Raw genomic sequence first — 25,647 nt, 5'->3', positions numbered from 1 at the left:
GCTGAATTTTACACAAACTTTACTGTGGAGAAAGTTTAAGTATTTTGAAGATTACGGTGCACAAATGGTGGATAAAGCCGTCTACTAAACCCGATAGATGGTGCCACCGTTCCAAGCGCGTTTTGTTTTGTTGCTTTTTTGCCGTTTCCTTCCTGGCTGGCCTGGCCGCCGCCCCGTGCCCCCGTACTTTCTCCTGTTTGCCTCGCCCAGGTCAGGGCAGTGTTCGCGGTAGGGAGGCGTTCATTCGGTTGCGTCGCACACATTTGCGCCATTTGCACCAACAGTGTAACAAGAATAAGTCATTTGAAATGTGAAATCAAATGGCCGCCGCATGGTCCGCTTTGCCACGCGGCTGGGTGTCTTTCGTTCCAGAATTTTCTGAAACGAAGCGACCGGAGCAGAGAGTGGAAGGAATTACCCAAAAATTGTTCATGAGTTACTTAAGGTTTTGTACAGAAATGGAGCCAGTTCAATATGATTAGCAACAACGGCAAATGCAGCGACGCTTTCTCCAATCAGCGAGAGAAAGAAAGATCCCCACAGAGGCACGCAAAAGATGAAAAATTAAATTTTAACACTGGCAGGGTATAAAGAAGGCAATGCAAAGCGTACGAAACGGGTGTAGCCACTACGCGGGCTACGCGCTCTGCTGTACTCCAAAGCACGAGCCAAGGACGTCGCTTAGCCTAGCTTCGCCAACGTAGGGCGGGCCTTGACTCTGTTGACGCGTTGACCCGCCTTGGCTGGCAAAGCAGGCAAGCTTCGCGAGCGACCTCTGGCCGCTGGCGCGCGCGTCGTCAACTGCGAAACAACTCCGTTGCTCCGTTTTGGTTTTGCTTCCGGTGACTCATGGGGGGGCGATCAAGTTATCCGTCCGTGCTCCGAGCCCTGCCTACGTGCAATATGACAATGGTCAGCGAACTCACGTAGTGCACTGCGAAAGCCTGTCGCCAGCTTTAGCCTCTCCAAAAACGCCAAATAGCAGCGCAACTGGCAGGAGTTGCCGATGGCTGCCAGCTGCAAATTCGAAACCGCCGATCGCGCTGCGGGTAAGAAAACGAAAGTATGCGTGGAAAATCCGTGCTTCAGAGGTATTGAAGTGTTTTAATTATTTTATTTCCAGTCACCGTACCGGTCTCGAGCATCTGCAAGTACGTGAACAAAGCGTGTGAGCGATCGCGGTGCTTACGCAATGGGGAGGTGGCGTACGAAGCTGGAGGCGTTATCGAGTGCGCCGTGGAGGCAGTTCGTGGGGACCGCGTCTGCGTCGATGCCCGTGTACTGCACCCCAGCAGCCCATCGAGCCCACCGCACAAGGTTGCGGTGACGATCGAACAAAATGAAGTGGCAGAGGCCTGTTGCTCTTGTAAAACAGGGTGAGATATATCGTAACGTCAAAATACTTCGATGTCGCTCAATTGACTCCCTCCCACCCCCCTTTACCTGGCCTGCTAAAGGAGTGGAGTGGGGGACTGCAAATCGATTGCACAGTCGTTACATACGCAATGAGCGTCTCCAATTTTGCTTTTGCCTTCTGTTGAGCAAGACGCCCGGGCATTTTGCTGTCTGTAAACTATGCTTTGTTCATTCAGAATCAGTCAAAAGAATACAGGCCGTTGCTTTAAGTTTGAAAGTTTATTAGTGCCCACACATACAGGAAGCACAGAGACTTCAGAGCAAAAATCTACACAACGTATCTTGGCAGGCGAAAATAACACTTGGCAGCAAGGGAGACACAATCCAGCAGCTATTACAAATGAAAAATAAACTTAAAACACACGATATACCATTGTGGTACAATGCACAACACAGGATTAGCATTATAGCTATACAGAAAAGACAAAGTATGACAGGATGACAATTGTCACACAACGTGAGTAAAAGTAAGCAAAACATTACACTGTGCAAATTTATTATAATTACTATTTGAAAAACAGGTTATTCAGGCAAAAGCCTTATATACGGGTGTTCATTTTCAAGTTTTATGGAATTTTTAGAAATTGCCTGTGGCAGGTAGCATAATTCTTATCATTGAGCTGGGTTATTCGATGAGGCGGACATTAGTAGCACGAGACATTGAAACACATATTCAACTGATTAATTTATATTCTTAGTTAAATACTTTACGACATATATTGCAATTTACGAATTGTAGCCTGGGCCTGTCTGGCATATCCACTTGGAATGAATTTCCAGAATGACACCAGTTTGGAGATATGCGCCATCAAACTCGCCGTAAAAATGCAATGTTGTTCCACTTACTTTTTTTACCAAAATACTGTTTTATATATTGAAGCACAAAAGTAACCGGAATGCCCATGTATTTCGTCCCATAATTTGGGAAATAATATCTTGAAGCTGGTATCATCCTAGAAATTTCAAGTGGATGCGTCTCGCAAACTCACCGGCTACAATTAGTAAATTGCAATATGTGTCGTAAAGTAATTAACTAAGAACTTCATGAGTCAAATTTTGTTAATTAGTTGAATATGTGTTTCGATTTCTCGTGCTACTAATGACCGCCTCTACGAACAACCCGGTTCAACGATATGAATTATGCTACCTGCCACAAGCTATTTTTAAAAATGCCGTAAAGCGTAATTTTTAACACCCAGCATGTCTCATTAGTCAGTCGACTATGAGCGAAAACGCGTCAGCGACACGCAAGGTACAAAAAGGCTACGAACCCATGATCTTTGGCCGGAGTCGCACCCTCAGCCTTTGGTGGAGGTCGTACCCTATACCTTTGGTGGTAATTAAGGCACTCAAACCCACAGCCTTTGATGTACTTAAGGCGAAGTTAATTAATGCACATGTAATTAAGATAGAGTTAATTAAGGCACTCAAATCCATGACCTTTGGTGGGAGTCAAACCCACAACCTTTGTTGTTAATGAAGGCGAAATTATTTAAGGCCCAATTTATTAAGATAGAGTTAATAAGGCACTTCAACCAACAACCTTGGGTGGGAGTCGAACCCTTGACCTATGGAATTAAGAAGGATGACTAAGCGAAGTACACTAAGCAAATCAAGGGGGATGACTAAGTGAATTAAGAGGAAGCGGAGTAAGTGAATTAAGGGGGAGGTGTACGTTATGTGTCCGTCTTTAATGCATCACCAATTGGGCTTTCGCCTTCAAGTCGTCCTGGGGATCACATGAGCGACCCTGTGAATTTTTTGCTCGCTACTGTTACAGACAAGTTGAAGGGCAGACCCAATCACGTTTAGTGCTGATTTTGCTCACAAAGTATACAGTCCAGGCTTCACACTGTTCCATATATATAAAAGGGATTGCCTCACAGATGGCTACAACCTCCACTGCTATTGATGTATGTAGCTTTGTAGTTGAGGCAGAAGTACTCTTTGATCATCAAATTAGGTTAATTAATACGAATGCCTCGGTGGAAGCAGTTGGCAACAAAGACCCATCAGTATATGCATGTATGGAAGTGTTGCATTCTGGAGAAATATGTGATAGGGCAAGTTGCCTGAGGCCACATGGAGGTATACACGACTTTTTGGTAACTGCTGGAATATAGAGGTGCACCACAGGTCTTGACAAAGTCCATGCTGGTACGCTCGCTACTTTGGCCGGAGATAAACCTGAGGGGATGGCGCTCATCATCATGATCATCAGCCTATATTTATGTCCACTGCAGGACGAAGGCCTCTCCCTGCGATCTTCAATTGCCCCGGTCTTGCGCTGGCTGATTATAATTTGTACCTGCAAATTTCCTAACTTCATCACCCCACCTAGTTTTCTGCCGTCCTCGACTGTGCTTCCCCTATCTTGGTATCCATTCAGTAACTCTAATGGTCCATCGGTTATCCATCCTACGCATATGGCCTGCCCAGCTCCATTTTTTCCTCTTAATGGCAACTAGAATATTGGCTATCCCTGTTTGCTCTCTGATCCACACCACTCTCTTCCAGTCATTTAACGTTAGGCCTAACATTTTTCGTTGCATCGCTCTTTGTGCGGTCCTTAACTTGCTCTCGAGATTCCTTGTTAACCTCCAAGTTTCTGCCCCATATGTTAGCACTGGTAGAATGCAATGAGGTATTCATTGTTCGGAGCTTATTCCTTTCTGCAAATTCTACCAACATCTCTCCTCTAGCATTCCTAAAATTGATGCCGTAGTTGCCAATTGCTTGCTCACCAGCCTGCTTTTTCCCCACTTTTGCACTGAAGTCGTCCATGACTACAGTATACTGAGTTTGCACCTTTCTCATTGCTAATTCAACATCTTCATAAAACTGTTCTATTTCTTCGTCATCGTGACTGGAGGTTGGGGTGTAGACTTGTACTACCTTCATTCTATACCTCCTATTCAGCTTTATTACGACTGCTACCCTCTCATTTATGCAGTAGAATTTGTCAATGTTGCCCACTCTGTCCTTATGGACTAGAAGTCCTACCCCGAATTCTCTCTTATCTGGAAGACTTCTGTAGCAGAGGACGTGGCCGTTAGTCAGCATTGTATAAGCCACGCCAGTTCTTCTAACCTCGCTAAGGCCAATAGTATCCCAGGCAATGCCTGATAATTCCTCAAATAGCCCTGCCAAGCTAGCCTCACTCGAGAGGGTGCGCATATTAAACGTTGGCAGGTTCAGTTTCCAGTGGCGGCCTGTCTGAACCCAGAAATTCTTAGCACCCTCAGCCACGTCGCAGGTCTGATTGCCGCCTTGGTCAGGTGCTCCGCAGCCGCTGGGGACTGAGGGGCAAGGGGTAATTGTAGGAGTCGTGAGGGAGGTAGTGGCCGAATGCTGCACCAGGGAGGCCAATTCCTGTTCTGGTGAGGGAGTGACCTACGTGCCATTGTGCACTACTATACCAGGTACCAGGTGTGTGGTGGCGTGGAGCAGAGGTAGAAGACCCGGCTTCTAATCTGAAGGTCGTAAGTTCCTATCCTCCTCCAGTCCACTACATTTTCAGGCATGGAGTGGCGCCTGACACCTGGCAAAAAAAACTAAACAAAATATTGCCGAGAGCTAGTGGGGCTATACTAGTCCAGGTGCAACCAAATTAGGAAGGCCCACTAAGTTTCAACAAAGATGTGAAGATATATTTTCATAATACTCAGGAAGGTTATGGACAGTCAGTTTATAAATTCTCCCATTCCACCTGTTTAAATACCAACTGCCTTCGTGAACTACCACACTTATACGAATCTAATTTGACTTCCAGTTGAAGCGGATACCTTTGAAAGAGAATGAGAGAAAAAAAGAAGGCGGGTCTTATATGTAAGCTAATGTCTCCCCCCCCCCCCCCCCGCCCTCCAAGGAAAAGTAGGAAAAACACACACTTGACTTCAAAGAGAGTGTATGTGTTGAAACATTTGCCCTACTTAATTTACTTGCCTTGCAGAATCGCTCATCTTCCTAGTGGGCATTGCTTCATTATCAGTTCTCGCTCAACAGATCGATTAGTTACAGCCTAACATTTTGTTCCATTAGGTAGCAAACAATGATGCGAGTTCTGTATGGTTGGCTGATTGTTATCTGTTCAAGAGTTTAAGTGGACCTATAAGTTTCATATTACCTTGAAAATGTATCTGCTTAGATTAAAATATGCTACTTGTGTTGCTTAGATTGTACTGTACCAATTAAAATGCATCATCTGATTGCCATATACATTAATCAGTGTAATCCGGAGTATGAGAAAGTATTTATTTATTTATTTGCTTCCCTGTGCGGTAGTGTGTGTGTGCCTGTGTGTGAAAAGCACATTGTTGAGCACGGTGAGCATTACCAAACATATTTTTGTGCAAGGGGTGTGGTCTGTGAATCACCACACGCTGTACTTTTCTACATATCACCTTGCCCAAATTTTCAGCGCTTGCATCTTCTCCTATCTCAGACCTCAAAACTAATGGAAGATGACTAATGTTGCACGTTGGGCTTGTTGGTATAACATGATGGAGGAAAGAGGCGTAGCACGTCAGAAATAGGACACAAGAAGTCTGTGTTCCTCTTCTTGTGTCCTATTTCTGATGCACTACACTTTTTGACTAGTGGAAGGTTCTTGAAGTACTGAAAACATTTCCTGCTTCACTTTTTTTTTTTTTTCATTAAGTGAAATTCCTCCACCTTAAATCCTTATTAGAAATACTGGCAAGCCTCAGCCTAAATGATTTGCTATGATAGCTTTTCAGCGAACCAGCTTTTATTTCGTTTCCTAGGAGTTGTACTATATGTCGCAACGTCATGACGCACAAGGTCATCTCGTGGGATTAGAACATCATGAAGTTCTGTCACTCGCTCCAGCTTGCCCATTTGTCTGTTTTACAGCTACATTGGGTCACACAATGAGTAGCAGTATAGCAAGCCTCGAGATTAGGCCAAAGACATCAACACTATTGAGTACGTAATTAAGAAATTGTATGTGGCTATGTGGTGTCCATTCGATGTACTTTGTTTTGGTTTCTCAGCTTTTTCACTAGCTGTCATTTTTCTGCAGCAGCTACAAGTGCGAGCATGTGGTGGCTGTGTTGCTGCACCTGCATGCGCAGCAATCGCTGGCGCAGCCGTCGAAAGAGTGCCAAGAGCAGCATGTGTCAGTGAAGAAGGAAAAACCGAGGAAGCGGAATGAGTTGGAAGAAACTTTGGATCTTCCCCGCATTGACAAGGTAAGCATTTCTAACCTAATGAGTTGTTGAGATGTGGTGTCATCATGACCTCTTTCAGCAGTGTCGGGATTCAGAAACTTTTCTAGCATTCAATGCTTGCTGAGCTTGGAGTGAGTAGTTGCATGGCTCTGAGTTGATCGTGCATGCTTGGCGCAAACTTTTTATGGCGGTATTGTGATCGGAATTTCTCTCTTTGCTCTATGGTGGGATGGCGCATTTAAGGATACTGTGTATGAATGTGGCTTTGAACCTAAACTACGATGGTGCAGTTGTAAAAGCTGGTTGATAGTAGGCCATCTTACTCTGAACCTCCCCTGCGTGAACATAAAAGCTTGAATAGGATGTATCAGTGACGGGTTAGTGAGTCAGAAAAGCGTAGCCTGGTTCAAGTATGGCTCACTTACCCCCGTTTCTTTTTTTTGCATGATGCAGTTTTGGTGCAAGATAACCAGAGTGTTCTCATTTGCATTTGAAGGTACACAAGAGGTGGGGGGTAATGTTTGTATATGCTGTGTTCGGAAGTTTCATTTCTTTGATTTGCCCAAAATACTAGTTTGAAACACTTTGTCATGCACTGACAAGTCATACCAAGGTGTCAGGCACTCACCATTCTAGTAGCCTAAAAGAAGGTCAGACAGGATCTGTTTTGGCTTGAACATAACACCCTTCGTAGTCTTCGACCTGCCTTGTTCGAACTCCATCATGTTGATTAAACAATAGCCTTTTGCCTTTGTTTTAACTTAGGCCTCTTGCCATTCCTGTTTACCGAAAAACATTGGCCTGGTTTTTGTGAACGTTTAGTAATATAGGTCGCAAAGTAACCGGTATACTTTGGTAAAGAGCAAAACAAAATTTTGTGAGTGACATTAGAAGTACAGGAAAACCTCGTTACAACAAAGTCGAACGGGGAAATCAGCACTACTTTGTTATACCCAGTATTTCGTTATATCCACTATTTTAAGTACTGCAATACAAATCTCTACGGGGATTTCAAGGGGAACTTCACTTTCTTCACTAAATCCATTCATTCATTATATTCAGTTTTGTTAAAACGAGGTCTGACTGTAATGATCATGGCCTGAGCAAGGCAACTGAACTACAAACCACATGCAGTCTTGATCAGCAAGATAAGGGCTCGTGAGCTATATCTTGGGCACCTTTGTTGAGTCCAAGAGGTTTCTTTGGCCTGCTTTCATTGTTCAATGTTATGCTTGACATAGCTTGGCAGAATAAGCAGATACTCATTCATACTCACTCACCAATATTTTCGTAGACTATGTACTCACTCATAATCGTGCACTTACACTCATTGGCACTCGCTCACGTTCCTGCTTGCACCCTCTGATAACCAACACTCACATTCATAGTTGCTTGCATTCACACTTACCGGCACCAGCTCACACACTACTCGTGTCTACTCCAACTCACTGGCGCTCACTCACCTACACTCACGACAGTCACCCGCATTCATGCTTATATCCACTGAAAGTTACCTTCACTGACTTTCGTTCATGTTCATGTTAACTGGCACACATTCCTGTTCATATTCGATCATGTCCACTCAAACTCACTGGCACTTGCCTCCATTTATATGGCCGTGCACTCACACCCTTGGTCACTCACTAATGCTCTATCTTAACGTCTGTGAAATGAGTGTGAAGCAAGCATGCGTTAGTGTGCAAGCATCGTTAGTGAGTGTGTCGACCTATGGTTCTCGACCAGCCATGTTCTTCCAGTGCCGTTGATACATGTAACTCAATGTGAAATTGCAAAGTTTTGGCACTCCCTGTAGTGGATCAGTGGCTGTGGCACTCCTCTGCTGAGTACGAGGTCACAGGCTCAGTTCCTTGCCATGGTGGCCACATTCTGATGGTGCTTGGATGCAAAAACACTCATGTAGTTGCATTCAAGTGTGCGTTAAAGTTGCTGAACCATGGCTATTAGAAGAGGGGTGCAAATTAAGACACATAAACTGACAAAGCAGACAGGACAAGGTGCTCGTCTTGTCTACTTTGTCTGTGTATGTGTGTTAATTTGTGTCCCTCTTGTAATACAGAAGAAATGTTGACACAAAGAAAAAAATCCACCTCCCTGCTGCAAGCAGAGCGCACCATATGATGACAGCATGACGCCTTACTCAAGTGGCTCAGCCCTGCGGATCTTCCCGTGGGAACAAGGGAGTGTTTCTTCCCAAGCTACGAACACTCCCCCCCCCCCCTGTGGCCGGGGAGCGATAAGTGCCCATCTGCTCGGCAGCAGTGCATGAGGTTGCTGCTTGCGGGGGGCAGAGAGGAGGAGGGCTGAAAACGGTGTCATGGATGGTCCTGCCATTTATCCCTGGGAGAAGTTCCCCTTGCGAATACAGTGGAACCTCGATGATACGAATCTCACGGGGTCACGAAAAATATTCGTATTAGCCGAAATTCGTATCATCGAAACACAATTAAAACTAGCTAAATTAGAGTCAGAGGTGAACTCACTCAGGCACATGCACGTAAAAAGCATTTACAGTATAGATTACTTATAACGTAACAGTTTATAGTGAAGAACTGGCTACAATGCGGCCTTTTCCGACTCCCGTTTACCCTCCCATAGAACTCCATGTATACGCATACCGCTTACAGTGCAGCCGCGTGAGACGAAATACCGGTTATAATGTGGCTTCCGCGGTAAAATCTCGCCGACAAGGGCGACAGTGAGCACGCTTCTCAACAAGGTGCGCACACCGATGGAAGAGGAGATCAACGAGGACGATGCGGAGGAGGAGCATGAGATGTGGAGCATGAGTCCAAGGGCGATAAAAACGTTGCTGCGCGCCGTATATACCAGTAAAAGTGCGCGGAGGATGCGCGCCTTCACGGAGAGCGAACGCACAGCGGAGAGAAAACGCGACTTCCGTGGCGCGAGAGGCCGTGGGGGTAAGGGAGGGAGAGGGGGGTGTGGCGACGCTGTGCTACGTCACCAAATGCGTATCTTGCAACCAAGCGCAAGGGTAACTGGCGACGCAATCTCCCACGCGAAAGGAGCAAAGCGGGAAGGTAGTGCGGGAGGGAGGGAGTGTGGGGGAGAGGGGGGCTTTTACTCTGCCAACAAATGCGTTCTTCTACTTTGCGCCTGTGCCGGCTGTCGGTGTTGTCGCGCGCACCGTATTTTGAAAGCAATCTCCACACGGCTCTGACCTTTGTATGCGGCCGTGCTTACGCCGCTCAGTTTCCTTTGAAGCGATAGACCGCACGAGCCTTCGCTTGCTACGGCGGCCGTGCGTGGGGAAGAGCGGCCGCCGCAGCGAGCGAAGAGACAAAAGGGAAAGCACAAAAGCAACGAAAGCGCCGCCGCTTCAAAATCTTCGCGCCCAGTCGCGGCTGCCGCGCTGTCCAGCGCCGCGTCCGCGCCTTCGCACCAAAAGAGAAAGGGCAAACGCGCGTGACTGCTCGCTGTTCTCTTTCGCGGCCGTCGGTGGGGCGGCGTTTATTCGTATCAGCCGATGCGGGTCGAAAATCGATTCGTAACAACCGTTCTCTAGCACGTTGCAAAGTAATGGGGCTCGGCCGGGACCTCAGAAAAATTCGTATCATCCGGAAATTCGTATTAGCCGTGATCGTATCATCGAGATTCCACTGTACCCCTTTATAGACATTGAAAAAGTCCATTAGGCAGTCCCATACTTTGTACCATGAAAGTTGTAGTAATTGGTGAAATGTTACTGCAGGTCACCCTAGGTAAGTGCGTATTAATGTGTTAGCATTTCCGGGGGCCAAGTATCTATCTATGTATGTTTGTATCTAACCGTTTTCGCACCTACCTGGGTCGCTGCGTAGTCCATGGTCGAATGGGTAGCGCATCGGGCTGCTGCTGAGGCAACAGGATTCGAAGCCAACTGTTAGACCATCTTGGGTCACCGAGTATGTGGCAATGTGTATATATTTGCCGCTATTCATTGAACTTCTTTCGTGTCGACATGGGTCACAGTAGATGCGGGACTGTGTAGGTACCGCTGTAGGTACCGAAGGAAAGCTTTGATGCTCAGTTGGAGGACTGGGTATGTGCCCCTTGGTCTGTGCTGATCTGCAATGAACCTCTTTGATGCCAAGTTGAGTCACAGAGTATGTGCCACTGCCACTCTTCAAATGATGTCTTTGACACCAACTTGCGTAACTAGGTACGTGCCACTTGGGAAGGTGCCGCTCTAAAATGATAAAAAGATCCCTTAATTTTCTTCGATGCTAAGCGTAATCGAATCCACGTCACAAGGGTTCCTCGAGGACAGCAACCTGACGCATTAGCAGGCTGCGCCACAAATACGCTGGGTATGTGTCGCTTTTCAATGAATGCATTTCATGCCAACGCTTTTAAGCTACACCATGAATGCACTGGGTATGTGCCACTCTTCTAGGGGCCAAGCGCAGGAGCAGGAGTTCACGCACATTTCTCATTTCAGGGGCCACGCACACACTTTGTGGCGGTGCTTCTAAATGGTGCCGAGTGTTCACAGGGAAAGTTGAGACAGGAGTCCCGCTACAGTGCATGCCTCGTACATAACTCGTTCCGACTGTGGAAATAGGTTGTGCCGCTGTATTGATTCAATGCTAAACGCATTACCATCGACGGTCGTCGTGAGATGGCTTCTGCCAATTTTTTCTTTCTTTGTTGTTTATGCTTAATTAACCACTGTATAAAATGAATACAGTGTGTTCTTTCAAATGCGCCACTTTCTGATGTGCAATATGTGGCTGGGTAGCAGATTCGCAGAGTTACATAGTGAATATCTGCCTCAAATTTTTTGACCTGTCAGAGTGTTGGATGTTGAACAGGGTACAGTTATATCTAAACAATGGAAAACCCTCTGAAGTCCCTCCCACGTTTTGTAGTGACACTTAGCGTGTAGCAATGTTGTCACATCTATGTGGGAGCAACATGACGCAGGAATACAGGCATTTAGGTGATGACAAATTGTCATAGGTAGAGACTCTTCTTGTTTCGCTCCGATGGCCACATGGTCATTTCATGGGGCATAATTGTGCATTCTGGAGCAACCACTAGTCATCAGGACAACTCGAGAGACAGAGAGACAGAATGCTGGAAGAATTTGAGAATGTGCTGCACACACTGTGTACATGTGATAATGATCGGCACATACTGAGAGCAACTAGACTTGTGATTTAATAGGAATCAGATATCACATGTTTGTCTCATGCACAAGTGAAAGTGTGCTAACAGAGATAATGTGCACAAGCTGATGAGAAAAGTAAGGTCACAAAGAACAGATGGTGATATGTATGCATTGCGAAGCCTACTTGGGTATAGTGAAAACCTTGATGCGTATCTAGCTCCTATTACTTCCTGGGCCAGAATAACGTAAATATTCTATTCCGGTTATTTCCTTTTTCCCGCTTAGAAGTAGTATGCCTACTTTATTGCCGTAGTTGGCTGCTCTTTGGCAGTCAGTGACAAGAAGGGAGTAAAGCCTAGCTAAAGGAATCGTTAATTGGCATGGATTTCCGGCTTCTTTATTTCACCTTGTCAAGAGCAGTTGCCAAAATGTGGTTTTCAATGAATGTAGCACCTCACGACATAACATCTATTGTTAGACACTTTAATGCGCGTTGTAATGTGTCCACACACTGTAACGTGACCACGTCTGCCTCACTGCAAGGCACAGGTGTGCTGATATTAGCAAAGAATTGGCTATAAGATTGAAAGTTAGCTTTGTGCAGCAATCAGTTTGTGAATTAAGAAGGACATTAATGCATCTGTGTTGTTAATAGAAGCATGGGAATTCTGAAATTTTTCTATGGAATGCAAACATTTCTGTAAAACTGCTCCTGTATGTTGGGAAACATCCTGTATTGGACTTTCGTATTCTAATAAAATAATCCAAAAGAAAAGATGTAGGATGATAACAGTAAAAGCTGAGTCATGTGCACAGTGGCACCTACGCAGTTAGACAGTTACATTGAGCGAAGAGTGGAAGGTCACCATAGTATGTCTTATAGCAACGGTGATGGTAGTAATAGAATAAAGCGTCACGAGCCTTAATGCACTGAGAAATATTACCTGGGAATTTACTAATATTCTAAGTATGGAATTATTAAAGGGGCCCTGAAACACTTCTTGAACATCACTGCTTATCGATGGACAAGGCTGCTGTGAACGTGAGCCAAGCATAATTGCATTGCATGCAGCAGTGAGTTTACAAACTCGTGTCAGGAAGAGTGAAAAATCACTTGTCCTCTCCTTCACAATGCCGTCAGCAACTATGTCTCAAGCAGCCAACCAACAGTTATTGGAGGATTTCGTGATCGCAAGAACATTCTCAGTAATACTATCATTGCAACTTTTGTGTTAAATAAGCGGAAAGTATATATATGTCTGCGATCTCAAAAAGACCAAGAAACTATTTCATCTTTCACACTTCCGGTGGACACAAGACAGTTGCATGTAGCTGCATCTGCTGCATGTGGCCTCAGAGATCACGCCGGCACGCCGTGTGGCGTGGATACCGTGGCTGCCATAGAGTATCTCGACGAGCCCTCTGGCCGCTGACCACCGTGTTCTCTGATTGGTCTCTGTTCCAGAAGTGTGGAGACGCAAAGCAGCTTGAGCACCCATCTCACGTTGAGAGAGCAATGTGCATGCCTAAACCAAAAGTAGTGTCGTTACGAAAAAAAACAAAAACAAAAAACGAAAATGCCTAACGTTTTGGGCAGGGCCTTGCCCCCTTGCCATCCCCCCTGTGTATCTTCCAGTGCACTAGTGTAGACGAAAAGACAGAGAAAGCCGCGCATCAGTGTGATAACTACTTTTGACTCCGCTTATACTTGATGGCATCGGAAAATTTTTGCACCAGGAGACTCTCGAGGCAATCGTTGCGTGATTAGTTAGAAAAGTGTTTCAGGGCCCCTTTAGGCATTGAAAATCTTTGTTGAAACTGTTCAAATAAGGAATAAAATACATGTGCAGTGCTGCTCATGCTTCAGTGAAGCAGACACATTATGCTGAACTAGGGAATAGTGCTACACATTAATTGAGACTAAAGATCTGAAGTTAGAGCTTAAAACAAAATATTTAGAGTGAGGCTGCTACACACTGTATGGAAAAAAAAAAGTTTGCAGTTTTATACAGTGACCGCTGATATGATATTTTCCTGTTGCTTGGCAGAGCCTAAGGTAGAAAAAAAAAAAAAAAAAAAAAAAAAAACACTAGAGGAGCTGGCTGTTGCTTTCTGGTCTTATCTAACTGGCCAGTCCCTTGTGCTACGCTAGCCACACATGACCTATTAAATAGACCCATCCCATCTGTTACATGCTGCGTGGTGTGACACTATTATGTGCAGTAAGGCACACGCTGTTCCACGCAATATCATTTGCGGTGAACATTAACTGTTAGCTGTGGCACAAGGACAACTTGTGCATTATCGTTGGACTGAAAGTGAAGAGAGCGAGTAAATTTGTTTGAGATATGTCTGAGAGGTCGGCCTGAGGCAGAAATCCCAGCCTGCACTCTAATAAAATGTTTGCACCCTTTTGGACTTATTTCGTCCCCAAACATTAATTGTCATTTATCTCGTGTGGCTTTTCTCTCTCTAACGACATGCGCGTCATCAACCTGACATAGCTTTCTTGACAAGAAAGTAGTGAGTGCTGAGCTTTCAAGGAACTAAATGCAAGCCAGACTGATGACGATTATTGTTCGGGGACAAGATACACTCCCAATGGGTGTATACATTTTTTTCGGACTGTGCTGCTTGATTAACAGGGCCCTGTTGCAGAGGCTCAGTGACTATGACATTCTGCTCTTGAGCATGAGGTCGGGGGTTCAATTCTCAGCCACAGCAACCACATTATAATGGCGGTAGAATGCAAAAATGCTTGTGTACCCTGTTTTGGGTGCATGTTAAGGAACCGCAGGTGGTCAAAATTACTCCGAAGCCCTCCACTAAGGTGTTCCGCATAGCCCAAAAGTTGCTTTGGGATCCATCAGAGGTTGCTTTGGAATGTTGAACACCTTAACTTTTTTGCTCGTAGGAAGGGAGAGTGTTGGATACAAGAGTCCTTTAATATTTTATTTAATGAGGACCCGTCAGGGGGCTGAAATTTAAATTAAAATCTATTGGAAATAGTCTTGGAGCACTTATGGCCATAAACCGCTTTTATGCAGCTGACAATTGAGGATGCACCAGACGTAGCGGATGACATCTTGAGGAGGCCTCTTCGAAACCATTCGCACAAGTCTACCTCGCCAGTGCTCACCAAGCATGCGTCTGAATGTAAGTATTATTCATACTGAAAAAGACACTAAAGCCAAACACTATTAAATCTTACTAGAGTTATGGATTACGGTCCCAAACATTGTCACTAGTTATGTGCCAATAGGCATAGCTTTGTAGAATAAGCGGATACTCACTCATACTCACTCACTAATATGTTTTTAGGCAATGTGCCTACTTATGTATGCTCACACTTGTTGTCAGTTACTCATTTTCTTATTCATACTCACCAACAGTAGTGATGAACAAGATACAGAGGCTCCTTCTACAACTAGCGATAAAGTTAGAAGGGCCTTGCAAGACATGACCAGGAAAAAAGCTGCTGGAGAAGATGGAATAACAGTCAGTTTAATCAAAGATAGAGGAGATATCATGCTTGAAAAACTTGCGGCCCTTTATAGCCAATGTCTCACGACTTCAAGTGTACCAGAGAGCTGGAAGAATGCCAACATTATACTAATCCATAAAAAGGGAGACGTTAAAGAATTGAAGAATTATAGACCCATTAGCTTGCTTTCAGTATTGTATAAAATATTCACCAAGATAATTTCCAATAGAATCAGGGCAACACTTGACTAAAGTCAACCAAGAGAACAGACTGTCTTCAGGAAGGGATATTCTGAGATGGATCATATCCATGTCATCAATAAGGTAATCGGGAAATCTGCAGAGTACAATCAACCTCTCTATATGGCTTTCATAGATTATGAAAAGGCATTTGATTCAGTAGAGATACCAGCAGTCATAGAGGCATTGCGTATTTAAGGAGTACAGGAGGCATATGTGAATATCTTGGCAAACATCTACAAGGATTCCACAGCTGCCTTGGTTCTCCACAAGAAAAGTAGAAAGTTACCTATCAGAAAGGGGTCAGGCAAGGAGACACAATCTCTCCAATGCTATTCACTGCATGCTTAGAAGAAGTATTCAAGCTCTTAGACTGGGAAGGCTTAGGAGTGAGGGTCAACGGCGAATACCTCAGCAGCCTTCGGTTTGCAGATGACATTATACTATTCAGCCACAATGGGGACGAATTACAACAAATGATTGAGGACTTTAACCAAGAAAGTGTAAGAGTGGGGTTGAAGATTAATATGCAGAAGACAAAGATAATGTTCAATAGCCTGGCAAGGGAACAAGAATTCAGGATTGCCAGTCAGCCTCTAGAGTCTGCAGAGGAGTACGTTTATCTAGGTCAATTACTCACAGGGGACCCTGATCATGAGAAGGAAATTTACCGAAGAATAAAATTGGGTTGGAGTGCATACGGCAGGCATTATGAAATCCTGACTGGGAGCTTACCACTGTCATTGAAAAGAAAAGTATACAATCATTGCATTCTACCGGTGCTAACATATGGGGAAGAAACTTGGAGGTTAACAAGAACGCGTTGAGGACCGCACAAAGAGCGATGGAACGAAAAATGCTAGGCCTACCATTAAGAGATAGGAAGAGAGCGGTCTGGATGAGAGAGCGAACGGGGATGGCTGATATTCTAGTTGACATTAAGAGGAAAAAATGGAGCTGGGCAGGCCATGTAATTCATAGGATGGATAACCGATGGACCATTAGAGTTACAGAATGGATACCAAGAGAAGAGAAGTGCAGTTGAGGACGGTAGAAAACTAGGTGGGGCGATGAAGTTAGGAAATTTGCAGGCGCAAGTTGGAATCAGCTAGCGCAAGACAGGGGTAATTGGAGATCGCAAGGAGAGGCCTTCGTCCTGCAGTGGACATATATATAGGCTGATGATTATGATGACTCGCCAACACCCACTGATGTTCACAGTCACTTCCATTCACCCTTACAGGCACACACACTCATGTCAACTTCCACTCACTGGCGCTCACTCACATACATACTCATCTACTCACATTTGCCAACTGTCATGCATTTTCACACCCACGGCCACCTAAAATCATCATCACTGACTTCCGATCGCACTTACGCTAACCAGCACTCACTCCTGTTCATGCAGTTCAGTGCCCCTACAACGAATGCCTCTGCAACGAAATGACCTGTATAACGAAGGAATAATTCTGTCCCGGTTCTATGTGAGCTGTGCAGTGCGCGATCTTCGCAACGAAGTTACCTCTATAACAAATGATTTCAGAGGCCCCGAGCACTTAGTTATAAAGGTGCTCGACTATTCATACGTCCACTGAAACTCACCGGCACACATTCCCGTTCATACTCACGTCCACACACACCCTTTGTTTCTGACTAGCGCTTCATCTCACACCTCTGAAATGAGTGTCGAACGAGTATGAGTCAGTTACTCTACTCGTGAGTAAGTATGCCGACCTTGAACTAAGCTGGTTGCTGTGATATAAGAACTGAAGACAGGATATTGCTTGAGAAAATGAGCCAACGTGTGCCATTCTCGTCAGGCTGTGTTGTGCACAGGGTTGTGACTCGTGCACCAATTGTGCTATTTTGATACAAATGCAAATTCCTGCGCCAAACTGCACCACACTGCGCCTAAACGGCTTCGGCATGTTTGATCCGGTAGTGGCTGCGAAGAGCGAGTGGATTCATTCTCCGAAAAAGAGCGCAGCTGTTCACATTCTGCAGGATGCGCAATGGCGCCTTCTGCACAGTTTCTCATAATTTTTGTGCTTATAACACTGGACTTTTCGGCACTTTCGGAAAGTGGCCGGAGCGCGCGCGGCCACTCCCGGCTGTTGTCTCTGCTGTCGGAATGGCCAGGGCAGTTGTATTTAGAGTGTACTAGAATACAGTTCAGTGAGCCGAGCGCTGCGGCGCTCCCTAGCTGAGGCGCGAAACAACGAAAAGTAGGCTGAGGGCGTTGCTAGCGAACCAGATATTAGGGAGGCGTGTGCTGCAGCAGGTTCAGTGGGCGGGCGTCTCTGTCCCCAGGGCTGGTAGAACGTAGAACTATTCCAATCCATTCTTATGCCCATATGGGCGAGGTCTGAGCCACTTTGACCTATCATGAAGGGCTAATGGTGGATTTGGAATAAAAACAGATTGGAATAGTTTTACGTTATACCAACCCAGGGTCGATTGCGGCTTTCTGGGTCTGCGGTGACATATAGTGACCCAGAAATTATATTATCGTGTTGATTGGACCGCGTAATTTTAGAAACCTTTCTGCTATCATCACGAGCGTCGGCGTGGGAATATACAGTTCGATTGTAGTGCCACCGATGTTTTTGGCTTTACAGGAAAGCATGTGCCGTGCCGCCGCTCGACCCAATCTTTATATTCTAGTACGCTATAGGTACAAAGTGCGCTTCTAATACGTGTTTCGTGTTAGCTTATTCTGTGTTTCGTTGTGGTTTCGAAGTTGCATTATTCCACCAAAATTCAGACTGGCCTGCTCCTAACTGCTTCAAAATGAAATTTATTCTGTTACAAGCAGCTCCAAAACGCAATTTTACTTGCTCCAAAATGACTTTGCGCAGTCTCAACCCTGAAAGGGATGGTCCGGTAATATTGTGAACATTATGAACTGTCGAGTGTGTCATGTTTTTGTGCATGTGGAAAACACAGTGGTGATTTTTTCAAGCCAATTGGAGCCTTGTGTAGTTGTTATTCAGTGTTTTTCTTTTTATATGTACGAAACTCCAACAGATCTCCAGATGAGTGGCGGCTGTTGTAGCATTACGTCACATGGGACCGTGCATGGGACTCTCGGAGCTGTCTGTTCTGTACAGGGTCCTGCATATCTCGCTGAGCATTTTCGCAAAAAGGTTTTTCACTCACCGCCACGGTGTACTTGCTGAAGTATTGCAGAAATATCGTATTTTGGAGTCTACGTCGTTTGGTGTAACACTTGTCACGTGCAAATTTGCCTTCACTATGGGGATGCGAGTTGCTGCAGCGATGCATTGCACTTCTTTCTTAAAAACTAGGCAATTAACTGTGGCAGGTGTTATAATAAGTGATGTAGACTCCAAAATGCGATCTTTCAGCAATATTTGAGCAAGAACAGTGCAGCGGTGAGCACAAAACCTTTTTTCGAACTTGCTCAGTTTTTTCAGTGCTTTTTATTGCTCGAGCCTATGCCTCATTCATTGAACAACTTTGAGTTAAAGCCCCCTCTCTCCAACAGCTGGCAATTGCACCTATGGTTTCAGAAACATTTATTGCGTCTGGAGATCGACGCATTTCGCCTCTGGGGTGGTGTTTTGTCAGCGGTTATTTCACAGTTGTCTGCATTTGGCGCTTCACGTTTCTACCTTACTGCATGTTTCTGTTGGCCCTCGTGACCATGTGTACTAACGAAACGGAGAGCTGTGCTAGCTCTTTGGAGTCGTCAAGCAGTGATAGCACTAGTTTTGATGATGAAGAATATGAATCTCCGCTTGCGTTCGACCCGCCAGCATGCCAGCCAGTTGGCCAGCAACGCGAAAACCCAGCGAGAGGCGTACGCTCAACTCGTAGCACTCGTCTGTAAAATGTGCCGAGCGCGGCCGTGAGTGTTCTGAAGGAGGCCAATTGGCACACCAAAAGGCGGCAACCCATTTCGCCCATAGGCTCTTGTTGCCGGGAAACTTGTAAAAAGTCACGTCGAGTGTGTCTCTAACACACCCCACAGCACAACAGGTCTTCCCCATTATGGAGCATTACGGAATAAACAAGCTAGCAGTGCTAAAATCACAAGAAAAAAAATGGTTGCACTCGTGCAACAACGTACGACGCAGCATGGCACGACAACCTGACACAGTCCCATGTGATGTCACGATTGCTGTGGCCAGCGCGTTCTGTCGTTTGTGCGGGATTTACAAGAAGTGCTGAATTTGATACTTACTTAATGATTGATTACGTGCTTTCGTTATTCCTGCAAGCGTGTTGAGTAAAAGAAGGCACACGCTTTCTTCTAAGACCATTTATTTTTGTTTGTCAAATGACCGGACAATTCCTTGAAGGTGCACTTTGAAGGTCATGTCCTGTTGGCTGTTGCTGCCCTCGGCGGGCCAGAGAGCCACCCATAGAGGGCGCCACAATCTTCCATATAGCACTGACACAGCGATGTGGAGAGTTAGCTTGAGTAAGTTCTTCTGTAGGATAATGCAAAAAATAAAAGCGACCACAGCGCATTATCTCTTGCGTTCAAATGCAGATAAATTATCTTTTTATCAATAGTGCAGGCGGAAAATAGCTGTTTTTGACGAGAGATTCACTGTCGCATTCACTGTCCCCTCAGCTCTGCTGAGACAGACGTTGCCAGTAAAGGGTTCGCCATTGAGGTCACCATATGGGTCAGCCACGTACATGCTGACTGGTCCAGTTCGAATTATCCGGCAAAAGCCAATTTTAGGATCAAAATAACGACAGTTTGGTCCAATATATAAATGCATAGGCGCCGGCTGGGACCTTCGGCCGGGATCGAATTAGCGTAAGTGTACTGAACTTTCGAATTATTAGCAGTAGTTGAGGTGTCTTTGGGAGCTGATTTAAGAAACTTTGACTTTAAACAAGTGGGTCTGAATTTCAACTCGTTTAATCATTTTCTTAAAATGTGCCTGCCACATAATCTGATGAAGCAAAGGAAAGGCACAGCACGCGTGCGAATAGGACAAAGGCTGACCACGATCTCTGCGAGAATTTATGTTAAATGTCTTCCATTGTACGTAGAGAAGCTGTAATGGGAGTGCAGAAAATTGTTTTTGGAGTAGGACAGCCATTCTTCACATGGGCATACTCAGCAATGTGACAAAAACAGCAATATGGACAGATAAACATACTGCCAATGAATTTCAAGATGACCAGGTTGGGGGCACATTTCATAGTGGCACCGGTTCATATGCATAGCACTCCGAATGTCATTCCCGGCCATGTTTGAAGTATCTACCTCTCGCGAATGTCCTCGAAATCAGCCATTTATGGCTGTCTTCTTCAGCTCTGAAAAGCCAAATTCCGAATTAACCAAAACCTTTGTTTCAATATCCAAAACTAAGGAACTTCGAAGTGCAATGAAAACATACTTTGATATATCAGAAAAAATAATTAAAAAATTAAATTAACCAGAATTTTAAAGTAGGCATGATTGTACATTTTTTGACTGCTTGGTGTTGTTTTTTACTGTAATTTTTCTGCAGCATCTACAGGTGTGAGCATGTGGCAATATTTTAAAATGTAGAGCAAATCATTTTCATTTCACTTGCCCCATTTTTCCTAGTTAATTGGAAAATTTGAATGCTAATGACTTTTGTTGCATCCACTAATTTTACCCTAGCTACTGATCTCTACCTGCGGTGTATTTGCACCCTTGTTGTTTATTATTTTATTATGTCCTGCTTTACTATAACATAAACCTGCGGTCTGCCCTCCATTGTGTCATACAATAGCCAAAAATCTTATTTTTCATGAAAACGTGTGAGAAAAAAAATGGGCAGACTCCTGCACTTCATTTGCATATATATGCCGCATTTCTAAATTTGGGAGAGTTGAAAACCATGTTATTCTGATAAAATCCAACAAACCACCAGCCTTGTCTGTATCAAGTGGGAGCCATAATCGCGTATCTACACATTTTGTCTTTGCTGTTGCTATACATTTTGGCCTGGTAATTGCAAGCCGATTTTGTGAAGATGAACAAGTTAACGCTTTCGTGGGAACAGGTAGTGGAGTGGAATTTTTGAATGCGTTAAGAAGGTGGTGACCAGAAAAGTTGCAGTGTCAGTGAATGTCCATTGCTACATTGAGGCGCACTGGTGACTTTCATTCTACTAATCATGCCACAGTAGTCATTGTGTGAGTTCATGCTAAACAACAGTCGTACAGACAGTGAAGGCTTTATGTCACATTAAGGTTTTATGCTGAATTTATGTCACATAGAAGTGAGCGGCCACGCGGCAGTCTCTGCACTTTCACACCCTCTGTGCTGTCCTTGTGGCGAAGTTGCCCACACTTGGCCGGCGATCTGTTACAGTAAAAAAAAAAAAAAAAGAATGCCAAGTGAAGGGAAGTTCAGTTGAGGATGGCAGAAGGTTAGGTGGTGCAAGAAATTTCAAAAACTAGCAGGCATACGATGGTATCAGCTAAAAAACTAGCAGGCATACAATGGTATCAGCTGGCGAAAGACCAATGTAATTAGAGATTTCTTGAAGAGGCCTTTGTCCTGCAGTGGTCACAAATTAGGATGATTGTGATGTTGGTGGGGGTGGGGTGACCCACACTTAAGTAGACAGTTCAGTTATGTTGAGTTGAGTTTATGTGTCAACATCGCCAATTCATGCAGGCACATAACTTCCTTACGTGAAGCTCCTGGCTTTCTTGTGTTAAATTCTTAGCGAACATTTATTCTTATTTTTCATTCTGCCTCAGGTGTACAAAGCGGGCAACAATCAAAAGAAGAATCTCAACCAGAAACTACACCAAAAACACTGAGAGCCGCCATTCTCGCCATCACGGACTCGGCGAAGCAAACCAAGAAAGAGCTGTCTGCAGAGCGCATCTTCAAAAAGCTCTGCGAGCAGCACCAACACAGCGATGTCGAGACAATCGAACGTCTCACCAGAGAGCAGAGCTGCAGTGAACTTTGGTTGGAACATCGCGTCGGCATGATCACTGCGTCAGTCGCCTACAGTGTGTTTACACGTGTTAACACAATTCGTACAAAGGCGGGACCTCACGACGTGCGGCCGTTACTTAGAGTACTCATGAGGGAAGCTCGCGTTACAAACGAGGACATGCAGAGAGGCATCACTCTCGAGCCAGTCGCTAAGGAGGCCTACAGGAACCAGAACACTCAACACAGAGGCCTTCAGCTTCATGACTGCGGCCTTTCCATTCTTCGGGGCAAGCCGTTTATTGGTGCAAGTCCCGATGCCATCGTCACGTGTAAGTGCTGCTCGCCGAGGCTACTCGAGGTAAAGTGCCCGAGAAGTTTAGAAAGGTTCATGCAGTCCGAAGTGGTTCATGATAAAGGCGGAATGCACCTGAAGCAAAACAGTAGATACTTTTGTCAAACGCAGGTTCAAATGGGGGTCACGGATCTTCCTTTGACTGAAGTCTTTGTGTATGTAAGTGATGCGGAAAGCCTGACACTGAGTGTTAATTTCTCCCAGGAATACTTTGATGATGTGGTTGAGAGGGCAACATTTTTTTTCAAGCATTACGTATTGCCTCACATGCTTGAGTTGTGAGAATAGAGGTACCGTTTTACCGTTTGTGTTGCTTGTGTTTGTAGCTGAGAGCATGCCTGCATTAATAAAGAGAGGCTGTGACTGACGGTGAAACACCTTAGATAATCTGTGATAGGTAAAAGTATATGTGAGTGCATGTACAATGGATCCTCGTTGATACGATTCTGCGCAATACATTTTTGGGGATGATACATTCTTTTCTTTTTCTTTTCCCGATAATACGATTTGGTTGGATAATACGTTGGATGATACGATTTTCGGATGATACGATTTATTTTCCATTTAACGTGAAGATTGTATCAACGAGATTCCGCTGTGTTTATTCTTTTAGTTTTTTTTTTCTGTTACCATTTTCCCATCATACACAAACGAATCTCCCCATTTTCATGATGACATGTAGGCAAGTGAGTTTTTTACACTGCTGGCATATTTGAAAAACACAATGTAAAGGGACACTAAAGAGAAAATTGATTTCTTTTGTATCATTAAATTACCCTTCCACATCAAAAACACCACTCCTGTCACGATAACGCGCTTTGTAAGCCAGAAAAGTGCAATAACAAAGGACACGTGACGATGCCTCCTTGAGGTTCCTGCACCAGCTCGCTGTGACATTATGGATTTTGGCAGCATCTTCTAGGGCCTAGTTAATTCTTTAGTGGTAAAGGTAGACTACATTGTGTTCTAAAGGAGCCAAAGGTTGAACATGGCGAGTTTCGGGAACTTTTGCTGAACCAGCGCGGCATAAATACGAAAAAATACTCTGAAATCCGTGATGTCATAGTAATGTACCGCTGTACCAGGTAGGGGGATTCAGTGCGAAATTCTAAATCTGACACTTTGACCTTAATTTTATGTTGTTATAATCAACCTGTTATTTCGAAATGAATGACAACAGAGTTTTCAAAGAACACTCTATTCGTATAAACTGATTTAGTGTTTTGCTTTAGTGTCCCCCTTTAACATTGTAGACAATGTGACATTGTACTTTAAAGTGTTCAAGAAGAACAAAAAAAGACTGCTGCGGAATCAAAAGCAATGATGAGCTGTGATAAGCATTCTCTTTCGACACGAAGTTGTATGTGTGAGTTTTGAAATTGAAAGTTTAATACTGCTGTGTGACACTGTATTCCTGTGGAACACGTGCATCACCAAAAGCTGCAACGACAAGTGCAAGGACAATCTGTAGTAAGCCAGAATTGTTTTGCTCCCACTGTTATAATTTTGTTTGTGTGTTTAACATATAGCTCAAAGGTTAATGTAGGTTGGACAAGTGTATTTTTTATACTGTGTATACAGTAGCTTAGTACTATGGTTATGTTATACTACTACAGTTGTTTCCAAATGGCATCATTGGAAAAGGACTACATGGCTTATATTGAGAGCCATTAGTTGAATCTACCAAAGGTGTACTTCATGGCGTACTTTGTCAGGCTTGTATTATTATACTTTGTGCAATTGTTTGTGTGTGCTCGGTTTGAGTGACACCTGAATAAACATGCTTTTGGATGAAAACAAGTCTGAAGGTTTGGCTGATTTTGTGTTGTTATCATGATTACCGTACTTACACGAATATAACTCAAGTTTTTTTTTTTTTCGTAAAGGGGAGGCACTGCCTCCACCTCCATGTTCGGCTGCGCAAAGCTGCTGGCTGGGTCAGAAGGCAACTTTGGGAACAAGAAGCTTTTAACGTGGCATACTTGCTGACCAGAAGAGGCATTGAGAAATGAACAACCCAGGCAGTGACAGAATTACTGCGTTTAACAACAATATGGATCAATGAGCAGCTGAAAAGATAGCGCCTCTTTTGGTGATGCACCTGACACTATCAAGATTTTCAGTTCAGCTAATTTTTTCTTCACTTTGTGGTGATGTTGGACACTTAATTGGTGACATAAAAATAAGTCACATGAAAACATGAAAGAAGGTGGTTAAAACAAGTGACAGACGGCCATTTGTTAATATCTGCTGTTCCTTGCATGTGCCGATCTTCTCGTGCAATATCTGAACTTTATTCTCCCTGTATATCAATCGTTAATAGTAGCTCTATAATTTAATTGTTCATCCGCCCTCTCCTTGAAGATTATTCCGCGCATTTCCCATAGGTGCATTGTCATTGATGCATACATCACGTATCCAAGAAAGCTGTGTGTACATAATGGTGTAATTTAAATCCTTACCCCTTCTATATACAGTGTGCATCAGTACAAATGGAATGTAATATAATTGCTTTCTAAAGCTATTCTGCATTTCTAATGTCCCAGTGGCAACAATGATGTTCTATGGATATCCTGTGGAGAGCTGTTGCCAGGACATGGATATCGTGGGATGTGTCGAATACATCCTGCGGACATACCTTGCACGATTGTTTGGCCGCACTTTCTGCGTCCTGAGGACATCCCTTGCATGTCCGCGAGGGACATCATATGGGGACAAGCTGCGTACACTTTACAGACATGCCAAGGCCCTTTTCACAGTATTTGCTATAATGTGTATTATATGTTGTTCACAGCACAAGCTGTGTGACAGATGAAATGGGGACTGAGCACCGACGCATCAAGAAAAGAGTCGCTATACGCACGCAGGTGAGGGGAAGTGCGGTATACTGTTCATTCTTATAGGCCATGCACAAAGC

At 44.4% G+C, this 25,647-nt stretch overlaps 1 protein-coding gene across 1 annotated transcript; it reads left to right on the top strand.

The window, feature by feature from the left end:
* The first annotated feature begins 707 nt into the window (after window positions 1-707).
* On the top strand, window positions 708-24,530 carry LOC119433779 (uncharacterized). The gene is made up of 5 exons (XM_037701030.2): window positions 708-1,049; window positions 1,124-1,376; window positions 6,461-6,629; window positions 14,787-14,895; window positions 22,192-24,530. Exons 1-5 carry the CDS (start codon window positions 1,007-1,009, stop codon window positions 23,010-23,012), a joined length of 1,395 nt encoding a protein of 464 aa, XP_037556958.1. The 5' UTR covers window positions 708-1,006; the 3' UTR covers window positions 23,013-24,530.
* Window positions 24,531-25,647: the final 1,117 nt, after the last annotated feature.

This window comes from Dermacentor silvarum, chromosome 11 (genome assembly GCF_013339745.2).
Source record: "Dermacentor silvarum isolate Dsil-2018 chromosome 11, BIME_Dsil_1.4, whole genome shotgun sequence".
NCBI lineage: Eukaryota > Metazoa > Arthropoda > Arachnida > Ixodida > Ixodidae > Dermacentor > Dermacentor silvarum.
The sequence above is the reverse complement of the archived record's forward strand: the minus strand, read 5'-3'. Positions and strand labels throughout refer to the sequence as shown.

Coding starts and splice junctions, on each gene's coding strand:
- LOC119433779 (XM_037701030.2), top strand. CDS start 1,007: ATGGCTGCCAGCTGCAAATTCGAAACCGCCGATCGCGCTGCGG. Junction 1,377..6,460: donor TGTTGCTCTTGTAAAACAGG/GTGAGATATATC, acceptor ATTTTTCTGCAG/CAGCTACAAGTGCGAGCATG. Junction 6,630..14,786: donor ATCTTCCCCGCATTGACAAG/GTAAGCATTTCT, acceptor GCTTTTATGCAG/CTGACAATTGAGGATGCACC.